The sequence below is a fragment of the Polypterus senegalus genome, chromosome 1, assembly GCF_016835505.1.
Source record: "Polypterus senegalus isolate Bchr_013 chromosome 1, ASM1683550v1, whole genome shotgun sequence".
NCBI classification, from domain to species: Eukaryota; Metazoa; Chordata; class Cladistia; order Polypteriformes; family Polypteridae; genus Polypterus; species Polypterus senegalus.
This window is the reverse complement of record NC_053154.1, coordinates 83,808,043-83,834,939: the sequence shown is the minus strand read 5'-3', so window position 1 is coordinate 83,834,939 and position 26,897 is coordinate 83,808,043. Positions and strand designations below refer to the sequence as shown.

The following is a 26,897-nucleotide window of genomic DNA, read 5'->3' as shown; positions in this document are numbered from 1 at the left end:
ACACCACCGCAAAAGACTGCTTATCTGTAAATCTCAAATGACCCAGATATCAAATGATCTGACCTTTGTACACTTGTGTTTGTGACCTTATGAGCATTCGTTTTGTGTTGCTTACCATAACCACTGGTAAACGTCATGCAGCACCCATAGAACAAAATAGACTAGCATTAGAAACACACAAAAAGATAACATCAATCCACAAGACTAGCAAAGAAGAGATTAAAAAGAAAGCGAATCATACCACAAAGCAAAGAACGTAAGGTTTAGGATTAGTGAGGAAAAGGAAATCGTTTTATTATGGTACAACAGAAGACAAATTCAATACTCAACTGAAGGATACAGATGACTTAGTAGCCCCAGAAAAAGTACTACTGCTATGTTTCCTTTAACAAAACAACCAGTAGTATTCCTAGATTGGAATTAAACGTTAGCTTTATCTATAAAATGGCAAAAAAAAAAGTTTTGTGCTTAAACTTTAGGTGAGCATCAATGGAGAAAATGCAACAGCAGCAAGAATCTTAACCAAAAAAATCTGAATGTTTCAAATGTATTAGCATTACTGCATTGTCTGCCTGTGTCTTTTAGAGTTAATTTTAAAATAGCCTTAATTGTCTATGTAACAATCTTGCAACTTCCTGTCTTCATACATCCCTAATTGTGATCTCAGATGTTGTATTGCTGTTCCTCTCAATGTTCCAAGACAGGCAAAACGCAATTTGGCCTTCGCAAATAACTACGTTTTCCTGCCTTGCTGCAGCTACTTCGGTTGTTGTTACTCCTACGTGGCTGCAGCTAATACTGGTGCCATTGCATAGCAGAACCCTTAAGTAATGCTATGATCTCAAGAGTTCCCAAGCACACAAAGTCCAAAAAATTTTTATAATTCCCACTGGGGGAAATTACTGTCAAACCATGGCTGGTAACAAAAAAGGTCAATGAAGATAAATAAAATTTATAAAAAAATACTCTTGAACAAAATAAGCTCTGTGGAACACAAAAGGCAAAGGGTTGCCTGAAACAATAAGCAATTCAAGGCAAACAAGTCCCAATACAGAATAAAGAAAGTAATGTCAAAAACAGAGCATAAAGTTAAAAAATTGCAAAAAATCATAAGTAACACTCACCAGCTCCCAAGCACATTTGAGTAAATTGCAACTGACTATGGGTTGTTACCTCCTTTATGGGGCTGGGGGCAGTCCCTTACAATGATGGGCTGGTTCTCGGGGAAACACCCACAAAAAACTTGGAACATAATACAGCATAGGGAATAAAGCAAAAATTAACAAAAGTAACAACATAAATTAAAGGTAAAAAATGAACAAAAAGGTATAAAAAAAGATTTTGAACCCCAGTGAGGCTGAGGAACCCTGGCTGAAATATAACAGTCAGCCATTTAAGCGAACATTTATATCTTCTTGCAACAGTGATTTCTTGAGGCAGCTGAGTGGTCTTCTTTCTTGCTATAGTTGTAGTACCAATGATGATGGCATGGCCACTGCTGCTAAATTTGATAGCAATGCACTACCAGATGGGAACAGCAATGGTATTAAGTACTGCAAGATCAGGGGTGCTACAGAACTCATGTGTGCTGTACCGAGTAAACTGTTACCCGTAGTGAGTGGGCTCGAAGTGCCACAGACTGGAGACCACCATCCTCGTCTCTCCTTCCACTAGGAATAGAACTGCTGTAATATACTGGTTTCTGGCATCTGTGCTGAGGATGAGTTGTATTTTTGAGATCTGGGTATGACAATACATTTGCTGTAGTCAGGGCCTATTTTAGCTAACACAAGGTTTCATCTCAGGTTTTCCATCTCTGCCTATTAGTGGTGGTTGAGTTTATTGAGTGCGCACAAATTGACTTTGGCTCACTCTGCTTCTGCAAGTACCCTCATTGAATCTCCTAGACCCTGCCAACCAGACATCTGAATGAATCTGCAGTGGTTTGTAGGGCCAATTTCTTATGTAACTCTTCAGGACACCTGGCAAATCATGGCCCTTCTGTTTCGCAGTAGACAGGCCATTCTATATGTGCCCTTTGCTCTGTCCTAACCCAATCTCAAGTGCTATATTTAGTGCAGTTAGGTTCCTTTGATCTTTGGGGTACATATCCGAGCCATCTTGATTTGCACTGATGCCATCTTCCTGTTTCACTGATTCTGAAGTGCTATCAGGCACAACTATGAGTAGTTACTCTTCCACAGCAGTTGGGCTGTTGTAAATGTGGAGTCTAATCACATACACTTCTTTGGGAATTGACAGAAAATTTGGAGTACCCAGAGAAAAACCCACACAGACATGGAGAGTATGTGTAAACCCTATATAGACAACAGCTGGGCATGGGTTTCAAACCCAGGATGCTGGATCCATGAGGCAGCTGTACTAACTACAGTGCCACTGCGTCCATATTGATTTTAAGTCATAATTTCTTCCTAATAAAACTCAGTATCTTTGTAAATGTTAGACTCGATGATTCCCAGAAGGGAAACATTTTTCTTGAAAAGACGTTTGAAGGTTTGCGTATGTCATGACCTCTATTCATTTGTGACTAGTTTTGATTCTGGAGTATTTTTAACTTCTGTCTTTGTAAAAGTTTTTTTATTTATTTTTTAATTTCCTGTGTGTCACTATGTGAATGATGTCCTTTTATTGTGTAATTCTTTGCATCTGTATACATACTGTATGTCTCTATACAGTAAATGTCTGACAACATGTTGTTTAAGAGTAATGGGCTATGGTAATGTGTTGTTGGAATTTAACTAAGAAATAAAGGTTTACTGTCAGAAAAGAAATATTAAAGTGTTTATTTCTTAAAGTATTACTGGTTAATCCAACTTTCCTGATTACAGTTTCTGCTTTCACCAAATTAAGAACGTTTACCCAATCAATCAACTCCTTCTTATTGTATTGTTTTGATTTCTGTTTTATTTACAAACCTCTGCACCCTAGTAAATATGTCAACTTTCATTACAGTGTAAGTATGATGCTTAAATATATGAAGTTCTGTAACATGGTGAAAGGAAACATTACCAATATAATTTCATTGTTAACATTGCCACTGCCACACAACCACACATGAAAAGAGAAATCAAGAGAGCTGAAAGCACAAAGCTAACTGAATATTCACCTAGAATACAGTGATTAGTGAAAAGGTTGGTATTTTAAGATCTTAAACATCAGGCATATTGATACTGGGCAAGGAGACAGTAATATCAAGCCAAATAACGACTGAAGTGTTCATTGTTTCAGTTCAAAGTAATGACTTAGATAAGTGTATTTGAACCTATACTTTATTCATGTAAGAACACGATTACAGTTATTTGAATGAAAAATAATGAAATAGTGACAAGGTTTGTGTTAAGAAAAAAAAACATACTTTACGTTTACTGTTTATCAATTATACAGTTTTTCTCTCCTGTCTGGGTATAAAATGGGACAGTCCCTAACCCTATAAGACATACTGTATAGTTTCTTCCCTAGTCAACATGCAAAGCACTGCAAAAAGGTCTCTCTTTCACCTCCATCCACTTCCTTCTTTCATGGAATATCTGGCCTGTACTGTATGTACCCTTGCCAGTCGGTCCACACCTAGTTAGCCATTTAAGGTCAAAATCATCTTATTATTTGCAAGTACTTGCCTTTTTTATCCCACAATGGGATGCTTTAGTGCTACCTGCAGAATCACTTCCTGGATATACAAATATCCTATAAGATCCCAAGACTGATAAGCCACTGTTTTTTCTTGTAGACACAGGAGCATGTTTTACATAATGTGGGAATGATGGAAACAATACATATAATGTGAGCTCTTTTAGGAATTTATACATATGTTTCACAAAGTGATCTCCATTCTCATAGGGTTCCAGTGTTCAGATTATGTCAGATTGAATTTGTAAGGATTTGTTATATAAACAAATACTTGGAAAAAATGTGTTTTTTGCATTGTACATAATACTTTTTTGTATGTGTATTATACTTTGTTGGAATTTTATCCTCATGTATTATTGTTATTGTTGAGAGGAGAATGAAATTAAGGATGACATTATGCCATGTACTGTATACACAAGACAGTCAACTTGGACTTGAAATTTTATATTATTAGGAAATTTCACACTGCATAATTAACCACTTTCACTAATTATTGTTTTACTAGCCATGTGCGCTTAACTACATTGCACGTGTAAAAGTTGTCTGTGAAGGGCTCCCTGTTTAAACGCTGCTGCCAGTTGTGAACTGGGCCCTTCGTCGCACAGCATTATGATTTTTTATAAGGGAAACAAAATTAAAAAAGAAAACCCTTGGACAATGATTCGATAGGAACGGCCTTCTCAGAATCACTGTCCGAATAGTAATTATGTGATGGTGTAGGAGCATTTTTGCTTCTGTCCGTACACAGTCCGTCTCATTTTCACGACGCTATTGTTTCCTTTCACGATATCTTCTCAACCTTTCTCCAGTCTTGCAGGTTGCTTTGTGGCAGTCCAAAGAGTAAGGCAATATACACGGAGCAATGGTTATAAAAGAGGGACACATAGGTATCCAGGCTCTTTAAAGCATAAATAGGGATCACTTCACTGACATGTAAGCAAGCCACGGAACAACTGTGAGACGCACAGCACTCGCCGGCTACAATGTAATAATAATAATTTCCGGAACGTGCTGTTACGTTGTCATTCATTTTACCCACTGTCTTTCTTTCAGTCATATGTTACGTAGGCACGTACCTTTTATCTTCGGCAATCTCATTCTCTAACCAGGCCTCAGGAGCTAACCAGCATAACACTGTCCACCACCCCTTTCGTTATTCCGGCACATTGTTGACATCCGTGAGTAACAACAACGTACTAAACTGGAAGGTGGTCTACGCAGGAGTGGAATTCGCGGACAAACAACGATCAAGATCTAAATAAAAATCTCTTTAGTTAATTTAAAGCACAACATACAGTCTTCAGTAGTATAAGCCTGGAGGAGATTCTTAATGCAATTCCTATGTTTTAGCTGTCTCTCTACTACCATCTAGTGCTTCTTCTTCTAATTCATTCACGGACAAACAAAGATCAAGATCCAAATGAAGATTATATATAGAGATAGGTTATAAATTAAACTGCAGTCTGATATGGTACTTGAAGATTATAATAATATAAAATCAGAAAGACATACTGTATACATTTATGTTCATTTTAAACAAAGAAACCCACACTACAAAATTAAGTGCCTTTAAAGGTTCTGCTATTAGAATTTAAATGTTTAAATAATCTTCTCAATGATTAATAATGTGTAATTATCTTTGTTTTATTAGGTGCGATAAGTGAAATGCAAAGAATGAAAATACAGAACCTGAAGGATGACCTATTTTTCATAATTTGTGCGACATTATTTGCTCTTTTCAATTTGTGCAGTATTGTTATCTTAACGTTTAGGATTTTGAAAGGTAAGTGTTTTCTTAACCTTTATCAGTTTTCTATGTGCTGTATTAGGTGTTTTGTCTTTTTGTCTTTAAATATCAATGTTAAACAATGCACTAATTAAATATTGTTATAAATAAACTGTTTAATTACTATTTGCATGTTATGTGAAACTTTATTTTATTAATGATGGTGACTTTAATTTTTATTGATATGTAATTCCATATGGCACATTTATTTACTGTTTAATTGGTTACCTTCTTGGACATATCTCTTTCTCTCTCTTAACAAATTTCAGGGAAACACTCATAGTAAAGTATGCTGCTGAAAGCTGTCCCAGCTCTTTTACTTAATATTTACTGGAAAAAATAATCTATAAGTAACAAGTCAAACATTGTTTTTACTGTCTTAACACAAATAGGCAATAGACAAAGTGCTTCAAACATCAGATCAATTTATTGCATTTAATTTGTTCAGTACCCAATTTCCTCTTAACTAAATGTTTAAATGATGGATGGATGAAGTAAAATTGAAGTACAATTTTTAAAAAGAGAACACAAATATAATCAATAGTTCTCCAAAGAAAAAAAAATATAGATAATCTCTCTATATTGTGGTAGAATTGAACATCTTAATTAAAGAAAATAACTTATCTTTTAACAGGACAAATCAGTAATCAGGCAGGATAAAAGCTAATCATTGTATCTTTTAATTACTTCTCAGCAAAATTCCTTGGAGGGAACATTTTTCAAAAGCAGTCTGTAACAACAAAAACAAAAGTATATTAGATTATATTCTGGTTCTTAATATACCTTTGAGTTGAGCCACTACTGTTGAAATTTCTGTGCATATAACAACTGTCCATTCTGGTTGTTTACAGGACATCTACGGACTTCTTAATCATCTTTCAGTTTTGTTGTTCACTTGACCTTCATTTGGTTTCTTGATATGACTGAAAAGGCTTCTGACATTTATTAACTGTTTATGTTATTTCTTTAAGATGAATGCTAAGTTACCCTAAAATTATTCTTCCACAATACATATAAAGCGATAAGTCTGTCCATCTAGTATCTGAGCCGGAGCCCATGTCATTGTGTAATTTCACCAGCAAAAAAAGGCAACAAGAAGCACAAAGAAAGAGGGGATTTAAGGTATATCTAGTGAACAGAGATTTGTAAATGCATGGCATGATCAAAACAGATATTTTACCATTAAGCCTGTTTAAATAAACAATGTTCCATTATGTTAGTATGGATTATAGGATCTGCTGAAGTTTAAAACAATCTTAGTATGCAATCTTAGCAAAGGCATAGGAAGTTTTTCTTTACACAAAGAACGATAGACACTTGGAATAAGTTACCAAGCAGTGTGGTAGACAGTAACACGTTAGGGACTTTCAAAACTCGACTCGATGTTTTTTTGAAGAAATAAGTGGATAAGACTGGCGAGCTTTGTTGGGCTGAAGGGCCTGTTCTCGTCTGGATTGCTCTAATGTTCTAATGTTTAGAATATCATTCTCGTGTTTAAATTTGTCATAATTTATAGATTTTTTTTATTTTTAAATGTACTTTTTTATCTCATCCTAATGACATCATCTGACTTTTAATATACTGGTATCCAAAAACACCTTCCTGTTGATGCTTTGTTACTATGGATGCATATTTTATTCAGTAATATAATGGTCATTATCTTATTGAAGTGCAAGATGTTTCTGGGTTCTTTCCTGCATATACTTTGAATTAAATGTGATGCTTATTTTTGTTCAAGAAATAAATAATAAAAAATAAACAATCTAAGGTTTAAAAGTTAAGCTCTATTGTGACTGCTAAATAGTTTTATCCATTTAAAAAAATGTGCATGACTGATAATTTAGTAGTTACTAATTCAATATAGCATTTCCAACCTCTGTTAGAAAGATCTTTTTTGGTCAGATGTGCATTTTGGTCACATAATAATACAATATAAATGGCGATGCTGTCAAGAAAAAAAGACTTAAGAATGTTTATCTCTTACCTGTAGATTTTGAGAGCCAGCACTATATCATTCAAAACCAAATATTAAATGATTACACATGGCATTGTATTAAGTTGTTGAATATCAAACTTTACTAGATCTTACAATATTATCATTATGCCACATTACAGTGTGGCATGACTTTTTCATAACAAATATAGTTTACTCATGTGTTTTACCAAAAGTAAATTCAAATATAGGTCCTTCTTTGAATAAATCTATTGCAGATAGGCAAAAATGAAAATAGTCTTTCATAGAGTTTATATAATTTCAGAGTAGTCACTGTCTTGGAAAGGACAATACCTGGCATAATTGAGAAATGTGCATCTTATGAATTTAAGTAAGAGAGAAAATGTATTCTTACATCTTATTATGGTTAAGATACCACAATAGCATTTAGTTGAGTTCTGTGTAGCCCAACTGTTGACTATATTATGCTACCAAAATTTCTTCTCTTCTAATACTTCTTCTCAACAAATGTTCCAACCTAAAAAGAAATAATGTAATAGTATTTTGGAAGGACTTACTAGGAGCACTTGGTTCTTGTCTCATTCTGACATCATACCCTACTGGAACCTGTACTGAAAGCTTTTGTTGCAATGTAGACATTTCTTTTTCAGTTCTTTTTAATATTTGTACTTCTTAGGGTAAGAAATTGTTCTTAGAAGGCTTTCTTCTTTACCAATCATCGGGCATAGACTAAAAGTTCTGTTTGTTTTACTTTTAAGCCGCTGTCCAAAATAAAATTGGCATGCTACTCTGGCCAACAAAACGATTTACTCATCTCAGGTTGTCCTCTGCATTGTGGTTTATGTGGCCAACAAAAGCCACAAAAAGGAGTTCGTCCAACACATCTGTAATTATTTATTTTGCTGTAATTCAAAATGTTTACAGGGTCTCATCACCTGCTTGCTTTGTAGTACAAAACATATTTACATTTCAATATTAAATGAATAATTATTATTAACAATTGAAACAATATAAGATGTCAAAAGAAAAAACCCCACCTCACAGTTACCATTACAAAACTGAGAGCGCACTCGGACACCTGCTCCTTTCACCTTTGGGAATATACCATTTACATAACAGGGGTTTTGATTACAGTATGTTAACTGCCTCTGAGCTCTGCAGTGGCCCTGTTTCCTGTTAAAATTAAACTTATCAAAACACTCCTGGGTTTTTAACCCTCAAAATCTGAAATTACAAAAACAAAAAACATTCACCACCACTGAATTCTAATTTCACAATCCACATTCACAAAAATGGGACATTTAACATTTGCCACTATCAGTCTACTAAAAAAAAAATATATATATATATAGGGTAGCTAATTCCCTATACCCTTGCATGCCTTTTACATGCAACATACATTTCCCACATGACAAACCTAAATTAGACTGAAAAGTCCTTTCACAACCGCTATTTTCCAACTCAAGAACAACAGTACTATTTGAAATCAGGGACAATTGATTTAAACCATTTTTGATGTCCATTCTGCTTTAGCTTCCATAAAACCTTTCTGCAACTGTATAGTTTCAATTAGCCTTGGAACAGGACTTTCAACTGATTGTGTAAAGCAGCATGCCTTTCCTGTTGTACTTAAGTAGAAGCCTATGCTTTTAATGTAATTCTCTCAGATCTCTTGTCAGAGATGCAACATAACTATCATAATGAACAACATTGTTGATCACTCAAAACTGCACCAAATATGATATCAACTAGTAATCGATGCATTCTACCAAACATCCTTTTTTTTCCTTCCTTTGATCCCTAGCTGGTGCTTGTTTAGGTTGTTTTCTAAGCCAATACGCTGCTGTGGGTGCCAGTTGTTGCCGATTTTTGCTTACGAGGCCATTCCATTCCTGGCAATCCATGGCCGCAGTTCTGGCGTCATCAAGGGTTATTCGTCAATTCTTTATGTCTTCTTTGACCTATTTGATCCACATTTTCTTTGGCACTTTAAATTGAATTCTCCACTGCATGAGGCATTTTCACCAGAGGATTTTATGTGTTAGCCAGTTGTTATCCATTCTACAAACATGGTTGAACCATCATAATTGTTGTTTCTGAATCTGCTCCTTGATCGTCGACTGGTGTGCACATTTGTGTCGAATATCCTCATTTCAAACGCAGTCTTGAAGTGATACTTGTAAAGTCTGCCATAGGCAGTGCATTTGGAAGACCTCCATTTTGGTCAAGTCTGATTTCAGTAGTATCCAAATTTTCGATCCACAAATGAGGATCATCAGTATTAGGGCCCAGAAGATATACAACTTGGTTTTAGTAGGGTGTTTCCTTTAGAAGCAAAAGCTCCCTTGTTGGAATAAGTTCTTTTAAATTTTGGCGTTTTAAGTAACCAGAAACTATACAGATATAATGTAAGAGGCGGTATCCCTCTCATAGTGACACAGCAGTAAAAATCACATAAGAAAAAGAATAACTTAGCTTTCTTTAATGACGATTTACACAGCATAACAGACGAAAGGAAGCCATAGCAAGACAATATAAAGGTAGGATCTTGATCTATAGAGTCTGCCATTTTTCATCACTGCGCTAAAAGGATTTTCCGGACGGATGACATCATCCATCCATCGGCTTCAAAGTGTTTTGACTGTTTGTCCACATATTTACCTGTATACTGTCTGCTCCATGTGCAGGCCCTTCCTTGGTTTCCAAACAAGGAGAGGAAAGGATTCAATTTCATCTCAGGAATAGTACAATGCCTTCACAGTTGTCTCCTTCATTCTCCAAACTGCTAAACTAGTGGTTTTCTAAATGCAGGCAAACTAGCCCCTGTGTGCCAAACTTGGCCTTCACACGTGAATGAATCCATAAAACAATTTCTTGCACTGAGCGCAGTGACATTAAACTTACATTCGTGTTACATAGGGATGTTGGTTCACTTCCACAGGCAGCATTTGAGGGAAGCAAATGCAGTAGTTGAGTGACCAATTCAGGTGTGGACCTTTACTGTGGCTGCTACTTCCTTCTCTCATACCAGTGGCCCAGGTATTCTTGATTTGTGCACCGTTGACTTGAACACTGCCAGTAATCTGTCCATTGTCATCACTTGTCTGCGTTGATATTGAAGCCGTATGGCTGGGCAACGCAGGTGATATCATAAATAACATGTCATCAGCAAACATTGAATTTGTCATAGGACGGTCCTCGTTGAACTAAACTCCATCCCTGTTTCTGAATGCTTTTCTCATTATGGTATCCAGGAGAGAGACCACATCTCCCTAGTGGACTCCGGTTTGGAATTGTAATTAACTCAGAAAGCTCATTCTGGATCCATATTTGACTAGATGACTGAATGTAGTTTGCCTGGAGAAGCTTGATCACTTTATGAGGGATGAATTCAGTCTCCAGTTCTTTCCATAGGGTGTGCCAGTGAATGCAGTTGAATTTCTCACATTGAATGCTTTCCCCCATCAGTTGTCAGACAGTGGAGGTATGCTTGTTCTACTCAGTTTGTGTGCTTGCGATACTTCAATAGTCTTGACTGGATGATCTTCATGAAAACTTTGTCTAAGATGCTGCGATAATTCTTTCTACTGAGGCTGTTGCCTTTATTGTGGATGGCTACAAGGATGGCTTTCCTCCACATGACTGGTATTTGCTCAGTTTGCCAGATAGTCCTAAAAAGTTGGTGGAGGAGATGAATAAGGATGCCTCCTCCTGCTTCTGTGATGATCTCGTCAGTGCCTGAAGCCTCACCATTCTTTAAAGTTCGAATGGTTGTCTTTACCACCTTGATGGTTGGTTCAGTGTCGGACATTGGCGCCTCTGGTGGGTTTATGCATGGCAGTTCCGCTGATGGTCCTTGAGGGAAAAACGTGATTGTATAGACCTTCAAAGAATTATGTCCATCATCGTAAGTGCTCAGTGGCCGATTCCATCAGTGTTACAAATGTTGCCATTTGTTGATTTTGCCTTTCCACTCAGTCTTTTGAGAGTTCGATAAAGCATGTTGTACTCGTGTTTTGTGGCTGATTCTTCCAAGACGGCCGCTACCTGGTTCCAGTGTGCTTTGCGTTCGTCTCTCACCCGTCAGCGGATTTCCCAGTGGAGCTGCCAATATCTATTGTAATCAATCAGCTTGATTCGCTTCCACTCCTCTACAGTGTTCAAGCCTGCATCAGATATCCACGGCTTTGTTTGATGGTGGTTTGGTGGGCACAATGCCCTTGCGCTCTCCCTGATAGCGTCCGAGATCCATTTCTCTTTGATTCCAGCATCCTCTTGTTCATAAAATGTTGAATAGTGATTGAAGAGCACAAGTTGGAATTCTTCCTTGAAGGCAGTATATAGCAGGCATTTCCGGTCCAGCTTCAATGACAGGCGCAATTTGCATTTGTCGTGTTGAACTCAAAGTTTGATCACGGAGAGCACAAGCTAGTGAAACGGGACTTAATCAGGATGTAGTCCAACACTGCTGAGTCCTACCCGGATGGATTGCACCATGTAATTTGATGGTTTGGTGGGTGTTGAAATTGGCTGTTACCAACAATGAGGTTGTTGGTTGTAGCAAAGTACAGGAGATGCAGGATGTTGTCATTGAAGGGTCCATGATCAAAATGGTCCATCGAGCTCTCGCGTCCCATTCGGTCAACATAAATGTAAGCATTGCAGTCACCAGCCAGTATAATTACGACGGTCTATGGGGAGAAGTCATTTGTTGGATTTGGATGTAGAAGCCGTTTTTGGCCGAGTCTAAGCTGGCCTTACCTGGCACATAGACAGAGATGATGTGGTTTCTAATGGTGCCGTTGACAGTGAGGATTGCCAAGCAGTCTGATATTGCCTAGAATTAAATCATGCTCTTAATCATTTGGCTATCTACCAAGAATCCAACACCAGCTTCTTGTTTCTCTCCACCAGAGTAGAAAATCATCATTGTATCATCATTGAATGGAGGATGGGTGATCAGTGTTTCAGCTTTGGTTAGTCATAATTCAGAAATTGCTATAATTTTGTAGTTTAATAGCTCCCTGGCGATGATTTCCTCCTGGCCAACATGGTGACCAATTTGGACTTTCCACCAATGCGATGAGTATTTCCAATTTTGGCGAAATTATTTTTTGTTTCTTTGACCAGTAGCCCACTTACAATTTGATATTGGAATGTCCATTGGTTTCTTTCCTGGTTTCCCTAGTTATCCGGTTTTGGTAACCTCAGCAGCAAAACCATCTTCCTCCTTTTTCAGCCAGGCTTAGGACTGTCCTTGGTGGTTCTACTAAACTGAACATAAGATGGAAAGGTGTTATACCATGTAGTCCCATGTACAGTGCAGATGTAAGCGAATGTCAAAATTTTCAACATTTTGCTTGTTGTGGTAAAGTATGAATCGTATTACCTAGAATCCTATTGAACCATTCCACACTACCATTTCCCATAGAATGATATGGAGAGGTGTGTGATTTTTCAACTGTGACAGATAGGGTGTGCTATCGCTCTCTTGAACCCTCAGACAATACGTCAGCCACCAGATTAAAGTCCAAATATTGACTTTATTATTACAATAATGTGCACAAAGCACCCTCCACTCCACTATACTCATATAAATCACCACAATAATCAATAATACAATTCCTCCTACTCCCAGATGCGTTGCCATTCTTCCACCCAGCTCAGCTCGCTGTCTGGGGTTTGCCACAGTCCTTTATAGTACGTGACCCGGAAGTGCTTCCAAACCATGAGTCCATGTGACTCCCTAGCACTTCCGGGTCAGATCCAAAGTCTTCTTTTCATCCTGGAAGTACGTCAGTCTCTTTGTTCATGTGACTATGACGCACTTCTGGGTTTGATATACAAAAGTCTCGCTACTCCTCCCTGCATCGCCTTCTAGGGGCCCCTGTGGTATCCAGCAGGGCTGTGGATGAAAACTCCAATGTCCATAATTCCCTGCTAGTATTCGGGGCACCTCCATGCTGCAGGGAGGGCTCCACCTGGCGGCCTGGGGGTATTGGACGGGATGACTGGCCGGCCATAGTCCACACTACACTTGCAATCTGAAAAAGTTCAGCAATCAATTTACTCTCAAAGCTCACTCCATGATCAGAATGCATTCTCTTTTGGAATCCATATACACAAAATAAATTATGCCAAAGTTAATGAGTTATGACCTTAGGACTTGGAAAAGATTGCACAAACTTTGTGAAATGATTGTTCACAATCAATGCATCAACTGACTCACTATATTAGTTGAATCTTCAGCAGACAAAAATCATTACACACTAATTCTAATGGATCAGAAGATTCAATATAATGAAGTGCAGCCTTGTATTTATAGTTACGTATTCTTTACATCTTTTTTAAAGTCATAATAGTAAACAAATTTGCCTTGCTAAATATAATGTCTGTTGTTGACCTTGGGCACCAGCATCATTATAGATACACTTTAGTGCAACCCCTCTTAATGCTGACAACACAACATAGTGCTTAGACTTTAGACTTAGATCTTTTGGAATACACTATGACACACTCACTTTTACAACTAATTTCTTCCATTGCCTGAATAGTTTCAGCATTTTGATCTTAAATTCTCTAAGTGAAGTATGAGGCTGTCTATCAAGAAAAATTATTACTCTCCTCAGTTCAGGAACTTTATGTTGCTCATCCTGCAGAGTGCCTTAGGAGTTTCCTCATCATACAATATGGACTGTGTGCCTTGTATACATCCAAAAAGGTTCTATTCTCCCAGTGATTTGGTGATTCTAAAACAGTGGCGACTTCCTGTTTGTTATAGAGATCAGACTCATCACACTTAGCACTTGGAAAACCAACTTTAGAGATTGTGTTATCCTCAGCAGTATGTGAATCAAAGGTATATCTAAAGGAATCCTGCACTTTCTCATTATTAACTGAATGAGGTTTCAGAATCGATCTTCCATAAGGGACCTGAGTTAAATGTGAAGGACTCCAGCCTGTACAAAAGGTTCCCTGCTAAGGAAATCTGCTACCACATTTTTAGTCCAGGAAATGTACCTAATATTAAAATTGTATGGTGTTAGTTTAGCAACCCATCTCTACTCACAAGTGTCCAGTTTCAGTATGGTTAAAATGTTTGTTAATGGTTAATCCACACTGACAAAGATGTCTTTTCAACTATTGACTAAACTTGTCACACACTGCTTATTTCAGTGCAAGAAACTCTAACCTTTATGCAGTGTATTTAGATTGTGCAAAGTTAAGTGTTATTTTTTTTTATTATTTTATTTTTATTAATTTTATTACAATCCATACAAAGCAATCAAGTTTTTACAAAAAGAAAGACTGAGTTAAGAACAGATCGATCCCCTCCCCTGAGAGAGAGAGCAAGCCAAACGGCGTAAAATTTAAGGCTTGTAAACATACCTAAATTAATAAATTCTCTGTGCTTTATGAACTTATTTTAAAATATTACTGATTAGATCCTGCCATGTTTTGAAAAAAGTCTGTACGGATCCTCTAACTGAGTATTTGATTTTTTCCAATTTCAAATAATATAACACATCGGTTTCCCACTGACTTAAAAGAGGAGAGTTTGGGTTCTTCCAGTTTATCAGAATGAGTCTGCGTGCCAAGAGTGTAGTGAATGCAATCACAATTTGTTTGTCTTTCTCCACTTTAAACCCCTCTGGAAGAACCCCAAGCACAGCTGTTAATGGGTTAGGAGGGATTGTGAGTCCAAGGCTGTCTGAGAGGTAATTAAAAATTTTTGTCCAGAATAATGTTAATTTGGTGCAGGCCCAGAACATGTGACCCAGTGAGGCTGGGACTTGGTTGCAACGTTCACAGGTTGGATCATGCCCTGGAAACATTTTGGAGAGTTTTAGTCGAGACAGATGTGCTCGATATATAATTTTGAGTTGTATAATTGTATGCTTTGCGCATATGGAGCTCGAGTGAATTCTCTGCATTGCTACTTTCCACTCCTTTTCTGATATATTAATTGAGAGATCTTTTTCCCAGTGTCCTCTTGGATCTTTGAAAGGAAGGGATTGTAAAATGATTTTATATATTGTAGAGATGGAGTCTAATTCCTTGAGACTGAGCAATATTTTTTCCAGCATGGATGAGGGTGCAAGATGAGGAAAATCTGGAAGGTTCTATTTAACAAAGTTCCTGATTTGAAGATAGTGAAAGAAATGTGTAGCTGGAATGTTAAATTTGGAATGTAATTGTTCATAGGAAGCAAAGACGTTGTCTATATAAAGATCTCTAAGCAAGTTAATTCCAAATTTTTTCCAGATATTAAAACTGCATATGTTTGTGAAGGTTGAAAGAGGTGGTTCTCTTGCAGGGGTGCCACAGATAGAAGCTTCTCCGTCTTAAAATGCTTTCTACATTGGAAATCTTCCAGATTTTAAGTGAGTGGAGCACAATTGGGTTATTAGTGTGTTGCCGATAACGTGTGTTTATTGGAGCACAGAGCAAGGAATACAATGAAGTACTGCAGGATTTTACTTCTATTGCGGTCCAAGCCTGTGTGTTCTTCCATTTGTGTCCAGGTTCTTATCGCCTATATATTTGCTGCCCAGTAATAAAACTGGAAGTTAGGCAGATCCATGCCGCCTTCTGCCTTTTGTCTTTGTAGGGTCGCTCTTTTGATGCATGGATGTTTTGAATTCCAAATAAATTAGGTTATTGTTGAATCTAATTGCTTAAAAAATGATTTATTAATGTATATTGGGATGTTTTGAAATAAAAAAGGAGCTTAGGAAGAATATTCATCTTAACAGTGTTAATTCTTCCAGCTAGAGTGAGATGAAGAGTTGACCATCTATGCAAGTCTTGTTTAATTTTTTCCATGCAGACGGCAACATTTTGCTGATATAGAGCTTTATGTTTACTTGTGATGTTTATCCCTAGGTATTTAAACTGTTCTGCAATGATAAAAGGTAGGGTATCTAATCTAATATTATATGCTGAACAGTTTCAGGTGTTCTCCGATCAGCGAGCTATCGAGATCTGCACTCCCGATCGTACAGTCGCTCCCCTTTTCACTCTCAGCCAGCGACGATGTAGCGGACCTTGGTCCCGAAGAGTCTGTACTTTCGCCAGGTCTCTCTCTGAAAGGCCGTATCTTGAGCTAGGGCTTGTTAATCTTGGCTTGGGTGCAGCTTTAGTTTTCTTTTCTTTCTGACCCCCTTTCTTGCTGGCCATGTTTATATATGCTTACATTATACTGTAGCAGTCTCCTTGGGTTGAATAAATGCAGGATATCTCAGGATAATAAGCAAATAATATAAAAAAATAACACCGCTGCTAGCGGAGCTCCACTTCAGACGTCCATCTCTCGCATCGGACGAGACCAACCACTCAAGTTAAGTGTTCTACTAGCAATTGTGGTCAGTCTTGCTATTTCTTGGCATACTGGCACCTAATTAATTATAGCACCAAGACCTTGACTAGAAGCATCTACAGTAAGTAAGAAAGGTCTATTAAAATCAGGATGAGCTAATATGACATTTGACGCTAGAGCAGATTTAAGGTCATTGAACCTCTGACACTCTTCTAAATACCGGTGATAGACTGCCTTGTGTTTTGAAATAATCTGACCTAATTGTATTATTTTCAGTCTACAGTATATGCTCCAAGACCCAGAATAGATCATTGTGGTTCACCATATTCAATACCATTGATCTATGAATGGCAATCACCACATCAACCAAAGAATTTTGTACCTGCTAAATAAACCTGAAGCCAATTTAAGATACTGCCCAAGAGGCCCACCCATTGACTAAGGCAATTTATTACAATATTTTGGTCTATGGCATCACATGCTGCGTTCAGGTCTAGTAGAACAAGAACAGATACTTGGCCTCCTTCTCCAATTACTACTTTTAAGTAGTGCAGTTCAACTTGTACTATGGTTTGTTTTAAAACCTGACTGAAACTTATCAAGAATGGAATGTTTATTTGTACAGTCATTTAATTGCTGAGAAACTATGTTTCTCTTGAATTTTGCTTAAAAAACGCAGGTTAGAAATATGCCTAAATTGTCAAGGAGTATTTACACAAACTGGGAAGACCCCCTTATCGAATAATAATACACTATTCTTTAGCACATCAAAGATTTCTTTGAAAAGTACTTTTGGAACTGGGTCAAGAACACAATTGAAGGGTTTTAGTTGAGAAATTATTTCATTATTGGTTTGAATACACGCTGATGCTGTTACAGAAGGAGTCATCTTATTCAGTGAAGCAGTTTCAACGCACAGTACATGCAATATTATTTGAAAACGAACAGCGTCAGATCGGGCGCATATTCAAACCCGATCTGGCGCTATTCGTTTTCAAATAATATTGCATTAGTCGATGATGTTTTTACATATATTGTCTCTTTCATTCATCTTGCGGTTTGTAATCAGTGACCGCGTGTTTTTTCCCCGATCTTGCCAGTTCGCACATGTTGCTGTATGGTGGTGTTTCTTTTGTACTCCAGGACATGCAGAGGACAGAATAGTACAGAGCAGTAAGTTCAGCGCTATATGCAATCAGACAGACATACAGGCAGAGAAGGCACTAGATATATAAATAAACAGGGAAGGCACTGTATAATAGATATATAAAAAACAGCTAAGGGGATAGATATATAGATAGGTAGGTAGGAAGGAAAGGCACTATATGATAGGCAGACAGGGAAGCTCCTATATAATAATGCAATATTATTTGAAAACGAATATGTAAATGCATGATAATTGTAAAGGTTAGCTTTTTTAAATTCAGTTCCATTCTCTCAGTCGCGTTCACGACCCCCATAATCTGACAATGCTGTTTTCACATAAAAACGCGCTATAACTCGAATGTGATTTATTTGGAGACGCGCTATACTCGAATGTGATTTATTTGGAGACGCGCTATACTCGAATGTTATTTATATAGGGAAGAAAGTACAATGTCAGGTGCTCATTCAGTGTAATAGGAACAATAGCACAGAGAGATGTGTACACTGCAACAAGTACAGATGTCGTGAATGTAGGAAGGGTGTGTGGGAATTGTTAATATTTGAATGTGATGATTTTATATAGCACGGATCGGAAATCAGCAGTTCTTAGCATTGCACCAAGCTGTCGTATCAACCGCCTACTGTAACTTGCTTTATTTTTTCTTCACTTATAGTCTAGAATAAAAATATTTTACTAACTAGTTTTATTAATTCATTATTTAATAATAAATAGCATAATCATCATGGGTTGTGTATTGAGTGATTTAACAAATCTGTTTTATTAATCGGTTTGTTGTTGTTTTTTTTACCACGTCATCTATTTATGAAACTATGTTGACAATATAAGAACTGCCTATACAGTATATTAAAGATACGGTATAGGGCTTCCTGGACACTGCAGTTAACTGAAGCAGTCAATGCTCCATCTGGCGGGATTATACAGCATTGCAACCATCTTTTTAGAAAGCGCATGGGGGCGTTTATGGGGCGGGGCATCGTTAACTGCGTCATCGCGGGGGATCACATTCCCTGCACGGATCGTGCACGGTCCTGTCATGGACCTGTCATGCTCCAGGCGGCTGTTTGACGTGGCTCCCACTGTACTTGCTCAACCACATTCTGACTGACCCACATATGATGAAGAAGCATCTCTCTCTCTAACCAACATATGATGGAAGAAGCATCTCTCTTGCTAACCTGTGATGATGAAGACAACACAATGAAGAGCACAGCTCAGCAGCCATATTGAACAGACATGCGGCTGAAAGCTGAGCACCAATGATGCCTTAACTAGAGACATTTTAAGTAACTGCAAGTCTGTGTGCCACCTGAATTACACACCACCATTTTATCAGGTTGTATGGTTGCCAATATTCAAATGTACTTTGCATTTTGTTATTATTTATGAATATTATCAGTAATACATTATTTTATGTGTAACTTAACTCCTGCTTGTCTTTTTACTACATCTAATTGCCTGAGGTTATAGATATAGAAGGGAAGGTGGGGATAAGTTATATAAAATAATATCTTATAAACAGTGGTAAGTCTGTGAGATTAGGCATTCTAAGGCTACATATTAATAATACAATAGGGGAAAGTAGAGCAATATATATTTCTCTACCAAGATAAAACAATTGGCGTAGTCGGCAGGATTTTGGGGTAACCAAGTTTTGCACCCTGTTTGCAAATACTGTTTTAAATGTATGTGTTTGTTTATGTATGTGAATTTTAGGGCACCCAGTGTACAAATGCGGTGGAAGTAAAACATTGTTTGGTTGCTGAATGGATTATAACCAACAAAGTGTAGAGACTTCATGTGTGTCACAAGGACACCCGCATGTTTGTTAGTGCTGGTGGTAGTGAGTCCCTAATTAAAGTGCTAGGGAGTGATGGGACATGCATTCGTCATTCATACGGTACTTATTCGTTTAGGATCTTTGTGTATGTATGTGTGTGTTTGCTTACAGGGGCAAAAGTAGGCCAACCCATAACGAATTTGGCAAATTGTATTAGAGTAAATTGTAGACTTAGAAATGCCTAAGTTCATTTTAAAGTCAGCCATCTTCCAGTGGAGTGGCAGAGGGAAGCAGGCTAAAGCTAGGAAACCTGTAGTTCAGGTAGAGAAAGCAGAAGCTGAGCTGAGTGTGCCACAAAATGGAAGGGGCTGGAAGGATTAAAAGCAAGAAAACAGAGATCAGGTTTAAAGAAGACAGCTGCTGTTATAAGAGGTTTACTAGCTTGTATTATTGGTAATAAAGAAGATCATGATAAGGAAGAAAATAGCAAAGTGACTGAAAGTGAAAGTTATGGAATGTTGAGTGAGAGTTTTGAAAGATGTAACAGTTGGTGTGGTAATTGTGAAGTGTTAGCATGTAGAACATCTGCTGCTAAAGTAGAAAGCAGTGAAAGAAGTGGAAAAAAGAAATGTAAACCGCCCATGGTGAAAGTTAGGGCAATAGTAACCAGATCGGACTGGAACCCTAAAACATGGGTGGGTGACTTACATGAGACAGATGAGTGCTCAGATAAAGAGTGGGAATGTGAGTGTGAGGAAAAGGAGAGAGATGAAAGGAAGGGAAAACAGCAAGGGTGTTTTCTTCCTTTATTCTCCACTGCACCACAATCTCCAAGTAATTCTGAGGCCTGTCCAGTATTTAAAGAGCATGCTACACTGATAGATATTTCACCACTGTTAGGAAAGGTAACCAGTGCTGCATTGAAATTTGATTTAGGACAAAGAGATCAGATAGAAGGCAGAGGAGCTGGTGAGTGTGAATGGCAATTGTTGACTAGAGTGCATGAACTGGATATTGGCATATTGGTACTGAGTAAAGAAAGTGTGGAATTAAAACAAAGAACAATGGAAATGAAAGGGATTCAAGTGCTTGTGTGTGAAAGGTCTGAATGTGCTAGTGCAAGAATGGCTGAGTTGGAAAGAAAGTGCACCAGTTTAGGAGTTGGTTTGAATGAAACAGGACAAGCCAAAGAACAAAGGATGGGGATGGTGCAGCAGGAAGTTTTCAAGCTCAGGCAGGAAGCCAGGAATGCACAGGGGTGTGAGGTCCTAACAGCTGTGCTAGGGCCAGCAGTAATTAAAAAGCACACACACTTAGGTTCAGTAATTGAAACCTGACTGACCAGTTGTTCAAAAGACAGCCTATGACTCTCCATGCAATAAAATGGAGAAAAGTGAGCTGGTCTTTAGTAAAGAACACAGGTCAGTTTTAGCAGAAATGCTGGATTTAGAACTTGGGTTCTGGAGAGGCTTCAGCCCACACTTTCAGGTAGCAGTTACCATACAATAAAAAAAGGACACACAGGCAATGAAAAAAAATAGAAGGGTAGCACAGGAAGACAGGAAATGGAAAATAGTTATTTCTGTTTCAATTTTCTGGCCTTTGCAATAGTGCTACTTCTATTGTAAGGTTTTATGGACTTTGGTTTGGTGCAGGTAATAAATAGTGAAGGCAATTAGCAGAGTAAAATCCATGCAGGAGATCGGGTTACCATTGGCACATTGGAGTGGCGTGGCACTAGTGCCAAGCTGTTCCAATGAATGCCTGGAAGCAAAGTTTGAGTTTTGGCACCAGGTCGACAGCCAAGAAAATGAGATGGACAGAAACTGCTTTGTCACCTTCCATTTTGCAGACCTGCCTACATAGCAGAATGAAGAAAAGACAACATGCAAAGACCAAAGACAAAGACATGAAGAAGAATTGAAGAGACAGCAAGAAAAGACACTTACTGGGGTTTAAGTGAGTAACAAGTCCACAAGTCATGCAATAATAAGGCTAGTCACAATAGCTATAGTTTAAAAGGAAAGGTTTGTTCATTACTGCAGCAAATTTATATTCCAAGGGGTGGAAACTGAACAAACCAGTTAGGAATGCCAAAATAAGGGGATTAATTTTGGGCTCATAAAGTATACATTCTGGGTATTAATTAATTAAGTGGGATAATTAATATAATAATACTATATTAAGGAAAATGTATACTAAGAAAATTGGTGAACTTTTCAGGAAAGCAGGTGCAGCTGATACATTTGCAAGACATATGGGCTCCGATGTTTAGGTATAGTCTAATTGGGAAAATACGGAAGCCCTGCTGAGATTGTCGGCTGTGGTACAGGCACAGGACCAGTGGGCCAATTCTGAACCGAGGTGTTTAGCACAACGAGTATGCATATGGTGAGCAAACAACTCTAGGGGTGGCCTACAGGGGGAATGATGAGAGTTGCATAGCTTTGATGTCTCATGGTGGTGATGCCAGCCTATACTGGTAAAGGCTGATGGCAGTCAAGAGTTGCACCATGGGTAGGAAAGCACAAGAGGCAACTAAGTCAACCCCAAATGTGTGCAGAGGGGCCACAAATGTTGGTTTGTGAACAGTTTATGCAGTGGCATATGTGCTCTCACTTGGGCAGAAGTGGTTGTACTGGCACCTGTGGCATGTTACCTTTCAAATTTTGATGTTAATTGTACAGCTGCATATGCTTAAACAGATAGTTTGGGACAGGGGTCTAATTAGCACTTAATTAAAAATTCACACAATAGACTAAATTGTAGTGGGCTAGTTTAGTGGAAGGTGTGGACTTGTCTCATTTTGAACCACCAGATCTGATGACATATGAAGACTGCAGAAAGCTAAAGAAACAGTTGAAGCAAGCCGGAGCAGATACAAGTCATCAGGAGCGCTTCCAAGTTCTTCAGATTGTCTTTGAAATAAAGAAGATATGTAATGGACAAATGGTCAAGGACAACTTTTAACACTGGGAGAGCAAATACTGCCAATCAATGCACAAGTTATGCATCAGACTTTTTACTACATCTAATTGCCTGAGGTTATAGATATAGAAGGGAAGGTGGGGATAAGTTATATAAAATAATATCTTATAAACAGTGGTAAGTCTGTGAGATTAGGCATTCTAAGGCTACATATTAATAATACAATAGGGAAAAGTAGAGCAATATATATTTCTCTACCAAGATAAAACAATTAATTTTTGAGGGATATATTATATTATTTCTAATATAATTTATTTTGTGTGTAAAAATTTAGTTAAAACCTCAAAAGGTTTGCTAGAAGTTCCCAAAAGGCATTCCTTTGAATAAACTAAATTTAGAAGATGTTCAATAATTAAGTTCTAAACATTATCATTATTAATTTTAGAAAAATAGGGCTTCTTCTCAAGATGGACTGCTTTGTTATATTCATACATACATGCCTTTAATATTTCACAGTGGACCATTTACTCCACTTATTCTCAGTCTTACTGCTTTTTTTCTTAAAATCCAACACTATAAGTTTTCCAAGGTATTTTAGTGCAAGAAGATTTCTTAACACTTTTTCAGGGTCCACTCTGTTGGCTGCAGCGCTCACCTTGGAAATAAAATATTCCACTTTACTAGTAACATTACTGGCTGTGCTTGGACAAGCATTACATTTGGACTGATGATTGAGAATATTAGTAAACTTAGATGCTACACATGCATGGAAGTAACTCATTTTTAACAATATGCTAGTCTTTAGTTCTAGTTACCAGTATTTCTGCGATAAACAGAATGCAGAAATTGTCAGATATACTGGTATCCATGACATGCCTCATGTTAACTTTTAATCCCTTCGAAAATACTAAATTTAGTGTTTGTTCTCCCTTATATGTAGGTTGGTTGACACGCTACCTAAGATCAAAAGAGTTCAACAAGTGAGTAAATACTGTTACTTTAGGATTACAATGGATATCCACATGGAAAGTGAAATCCTCCACAATTAGAAACAAATTGTAATTAGTTATTATTATAGATACTAAGTCTGAGAATTCCTCAAAAATGACACATTATATTTTGGGGGTCTACTGTATAAACAGTCAATATGAGAGACTGCATCACTCCTTAAGTAACTATGAAAGAGACAAAAGTGCCAAAACTTGTAGCTTTACATTTTAATTTGCTTGAGAAAAATTTCATTATACTGCCACCTTTTTACCTTGGCAAACCAAATAAACAAAATTGTAATTCAGTGGTGCTGCTTCAGTTAACACTGTCACACTGTTACTACTGAGCCTTGTTACATTCAATGTAAGAAAAGGCTATTTTCCTATCCTTTCCTATAAGATAATAAGATTGTTAATATAGAAAGACTTACTGGTTAACACTCATATATTTAGTAAAGCCAAATTTAAAGTCTCGGAAGAACACAGCTGTAATAGAGTGTTGGGGCACGTTGAAGTATCAATTAAGATATTCAGGCTTATTCAGCTTTTTCTGCTCTTTTCAGTTAGATCATGGTACATTATTGGTGATATACTGCACATCTGTAGGTAAAGCCACTGCAGAATTATCATATCCCAAAATGTTTATCGTTAACAATACTATACTTATGTTTCTTAAATCAGCATCACTGTTACTATTATTATTTACATTTAATAATTTATTAGCTAGAACATAAGGTTGTTTTTGTTGGCATGATTTCATCCAACAATTAATGACAGGGATATTTATTAAATGGAGGACATTAGTCCATTGTCATATAGTGTTTTTACAGGTACATGCACTGGTTACATGTGGCTTAATGTAAAACACTTGTTTAGACAAACCAGCAGTCAGCTTGGCAAGATTTGAAATATATCATTTCAAATAGTCAAAACTGATTAGTTACCTTAGCTATATTGTCTGAGTGGACCTGGGCACTTTGTCTGCTTGGATGTAGCCCATCTCTTCTGAAAAACAACTGCCACACTCAGAACAAATCGAAATTGTTGACAAAGGCATGGCCGTGGCCACCACAGAAGGTAATTCCAGGCATTGAGGGAAACAGGCAATTAAAGGCCTCATCTGATGTCAAAGTATAGTAAGTGGTCCAGAGATAATGTGCCATGCAGCTGAGTCCTATGTCCCCTTACAAGCAATGTGCAGCAGCAATCCAAATTCTTCTTTCAGCACCTCTAATTGTCGACTGCAAATGTTGTCTGTTCCAACGTGGAAAACTAACACTTGAGATGGAGGCCCCTTTTTTGTGGTGCACCCTCACTCCATCCTGAGTCAGCACAGAGGATAAACCTATTCTTGCTGGCTTCAGATGCTGTTGAGGTGTGGATCAAGCCAGTAGCCAATTGCTGGATGGGGAAGCCAACTCAAAACCTGCTAAATTATGTCTGTACTGAGTGTAAAGCTTTACAATAATAACAGATTTTATTTATATAGCACATTTTCAAAAAATAATGTAGCTCAAAGTGCTTTACATGATGAAGAAATAGAGAAAAAAAAGTAAGAATTAAAATAAGAGAACACTAATTAACTTAGAATATAAGTAAGGTCCAATGGCCAGAGAGGACAGAAAAAACAAAAACAAAACTCCAGACGGCTTAAGAAAAACATAAAATCTGCAAGGGTTCCAGGTTATGAGACCGACCAGCTACCTCTAGGCATTCTACCTAACATAAATGATCAGTCCTCATTGTATTCATGGTTCTCATGGAAGGACTTGGTGATGACGGTCATGTGGACTTCTGGCCTTTAATCCATCAATGTAGGGACATCACAGTGCTTTGATTAGGTGGTGGTGGCACAGATTGCATTCTGAAATATAAAATGTAGCGAGATTATTTAAAGCTTTGTAAATCATAAGCAGTATTTTAAAGTCAATTCTGAATGACACAGGTAACCAGTGTAGTGACATCAAAACTGGAGAAATGTGCTCGGATTTTCTTTTACTAGTTAGGATTCTAGCAGCTACATTCTGCACTAATTGCAATCAATTTATGTCTTTTTTGGGTATTCCTGAGAGGAGTGCGTTACAGTAATCTAGACGACTGAAAACAAAAGCGTCAACTCATTTCTCAACATCTTTCAATGATATAAGAGGTCTAACTTTTGCTATATGTCTTAAGTGGAAAAATGCTGTTCTAATGATCTGATTAATATGCGATTTAAAATTCAGGTCACAGTCAACAGTTACCCCTAAATTTTTTACCACTGTCTTGACTTTTAAGCCTAATGCATCAAGTTTATTTCTAACAACCTCATTATATCCATTATTGCCAATCACTAAAATTTCAGTTTTCTCTTTATTTAGCTTGAGAAAACTACTATTCATCCATTCAGAAACACAAGTAAGACATTGTGTTAGTGAAAAAACAGAGTCAGGGTCATCAGGTGCTATTGATAAATACAGCTGCGTGTCATCAGCATAGCTGTGGTAGCTCATGTTGTGCCTCAAGATAATCTGACCTAACGGAAGCATGTAGATCGAAAAGAGCAGTGGACACAGGATAGAACCTTGTGGAACACCATATAGAATATCATGTGTCTTTCAAGTATAATTACCACAACTAACAAAGAATTTTCTACCTGCCAAGTAGGATTCAAACCAATTAATGTAACTGCCAGAGAGGCCCACCCATTGACTAAGGCAGTTTCTAAGAATATTGTGATCAATGGTATCAAATGCGGCACTCAGATCTAAGAGGATGAGAATAGATAAATGGCCTCTGTCTGCATTTACCTGCAAGTCATTTACTACTTTAATGAGTGCAGTTTCTGTGCTGTGATTTGTTCTGAAACCCAACTGAAACTTATCAAGAATAGCATGTTTATTGAGGTGGTCATTCAGCTGCAGGTTAGAAATAGGTCTAAAATTTTCAAAAGCAGAAGATTACAGATTATTTTTCTTGAGTATGGGTTTAACTACAGCAGTCTTAAGACAGTCTGGGAATACCCCAGTATCTAATAATGAGTGTACTATGTCAAGAATACTATCAAGTAGCATGCCCGATACTTCTTTGAAAAAACTTGTTCGTATTGGGTCAAGGATGCGGGTGGTGGGTCTCAGTGGAGAAATTATTTTATATAAATCAGGTAAATCTATCCTGGTGAAAGAATTTAATTTGTTTATAATTGGAGTACTGGGGCTTAAGAGGATTAGTATTGGGGAGATATACTATATTATTTCTAATATCATTAATTTTTTGATTGAAAAATACAGCAATAGCCTCATAAGTTTCACTGGAAGTGTTCTGGAGGCATTCCATTGAGTTAGCTGGG

The 26,897-nt window shown here is 37.5% G+C and overlaps 1 protein-coding gene across 3 annotated transcripts in view; it reads left to right on the top strand.

Annotated features, from left to right (window-relative positions):
- LOC120528341 overlaps positions 1 to 26,897 on the top strand; it is a 173,048-nt gene that overhangs the window by 71,383 nt on the left and 74,768 nt on the right. For all 3 annotated transcript variants that reach the window (XM_039752487.1, XM_039752496.1, XM_039752479.1), the window contains exon 8: positions 5,300 to 5,431. In XM_039752487.1, coding sequence (XP_039608421.1) covers positions 5,300 to 5,431 — 132 coding nt within the window. The remainder of the gene's footprint in view (positions 1 to 5,299; positions 5,432 to 26,897) is intronic.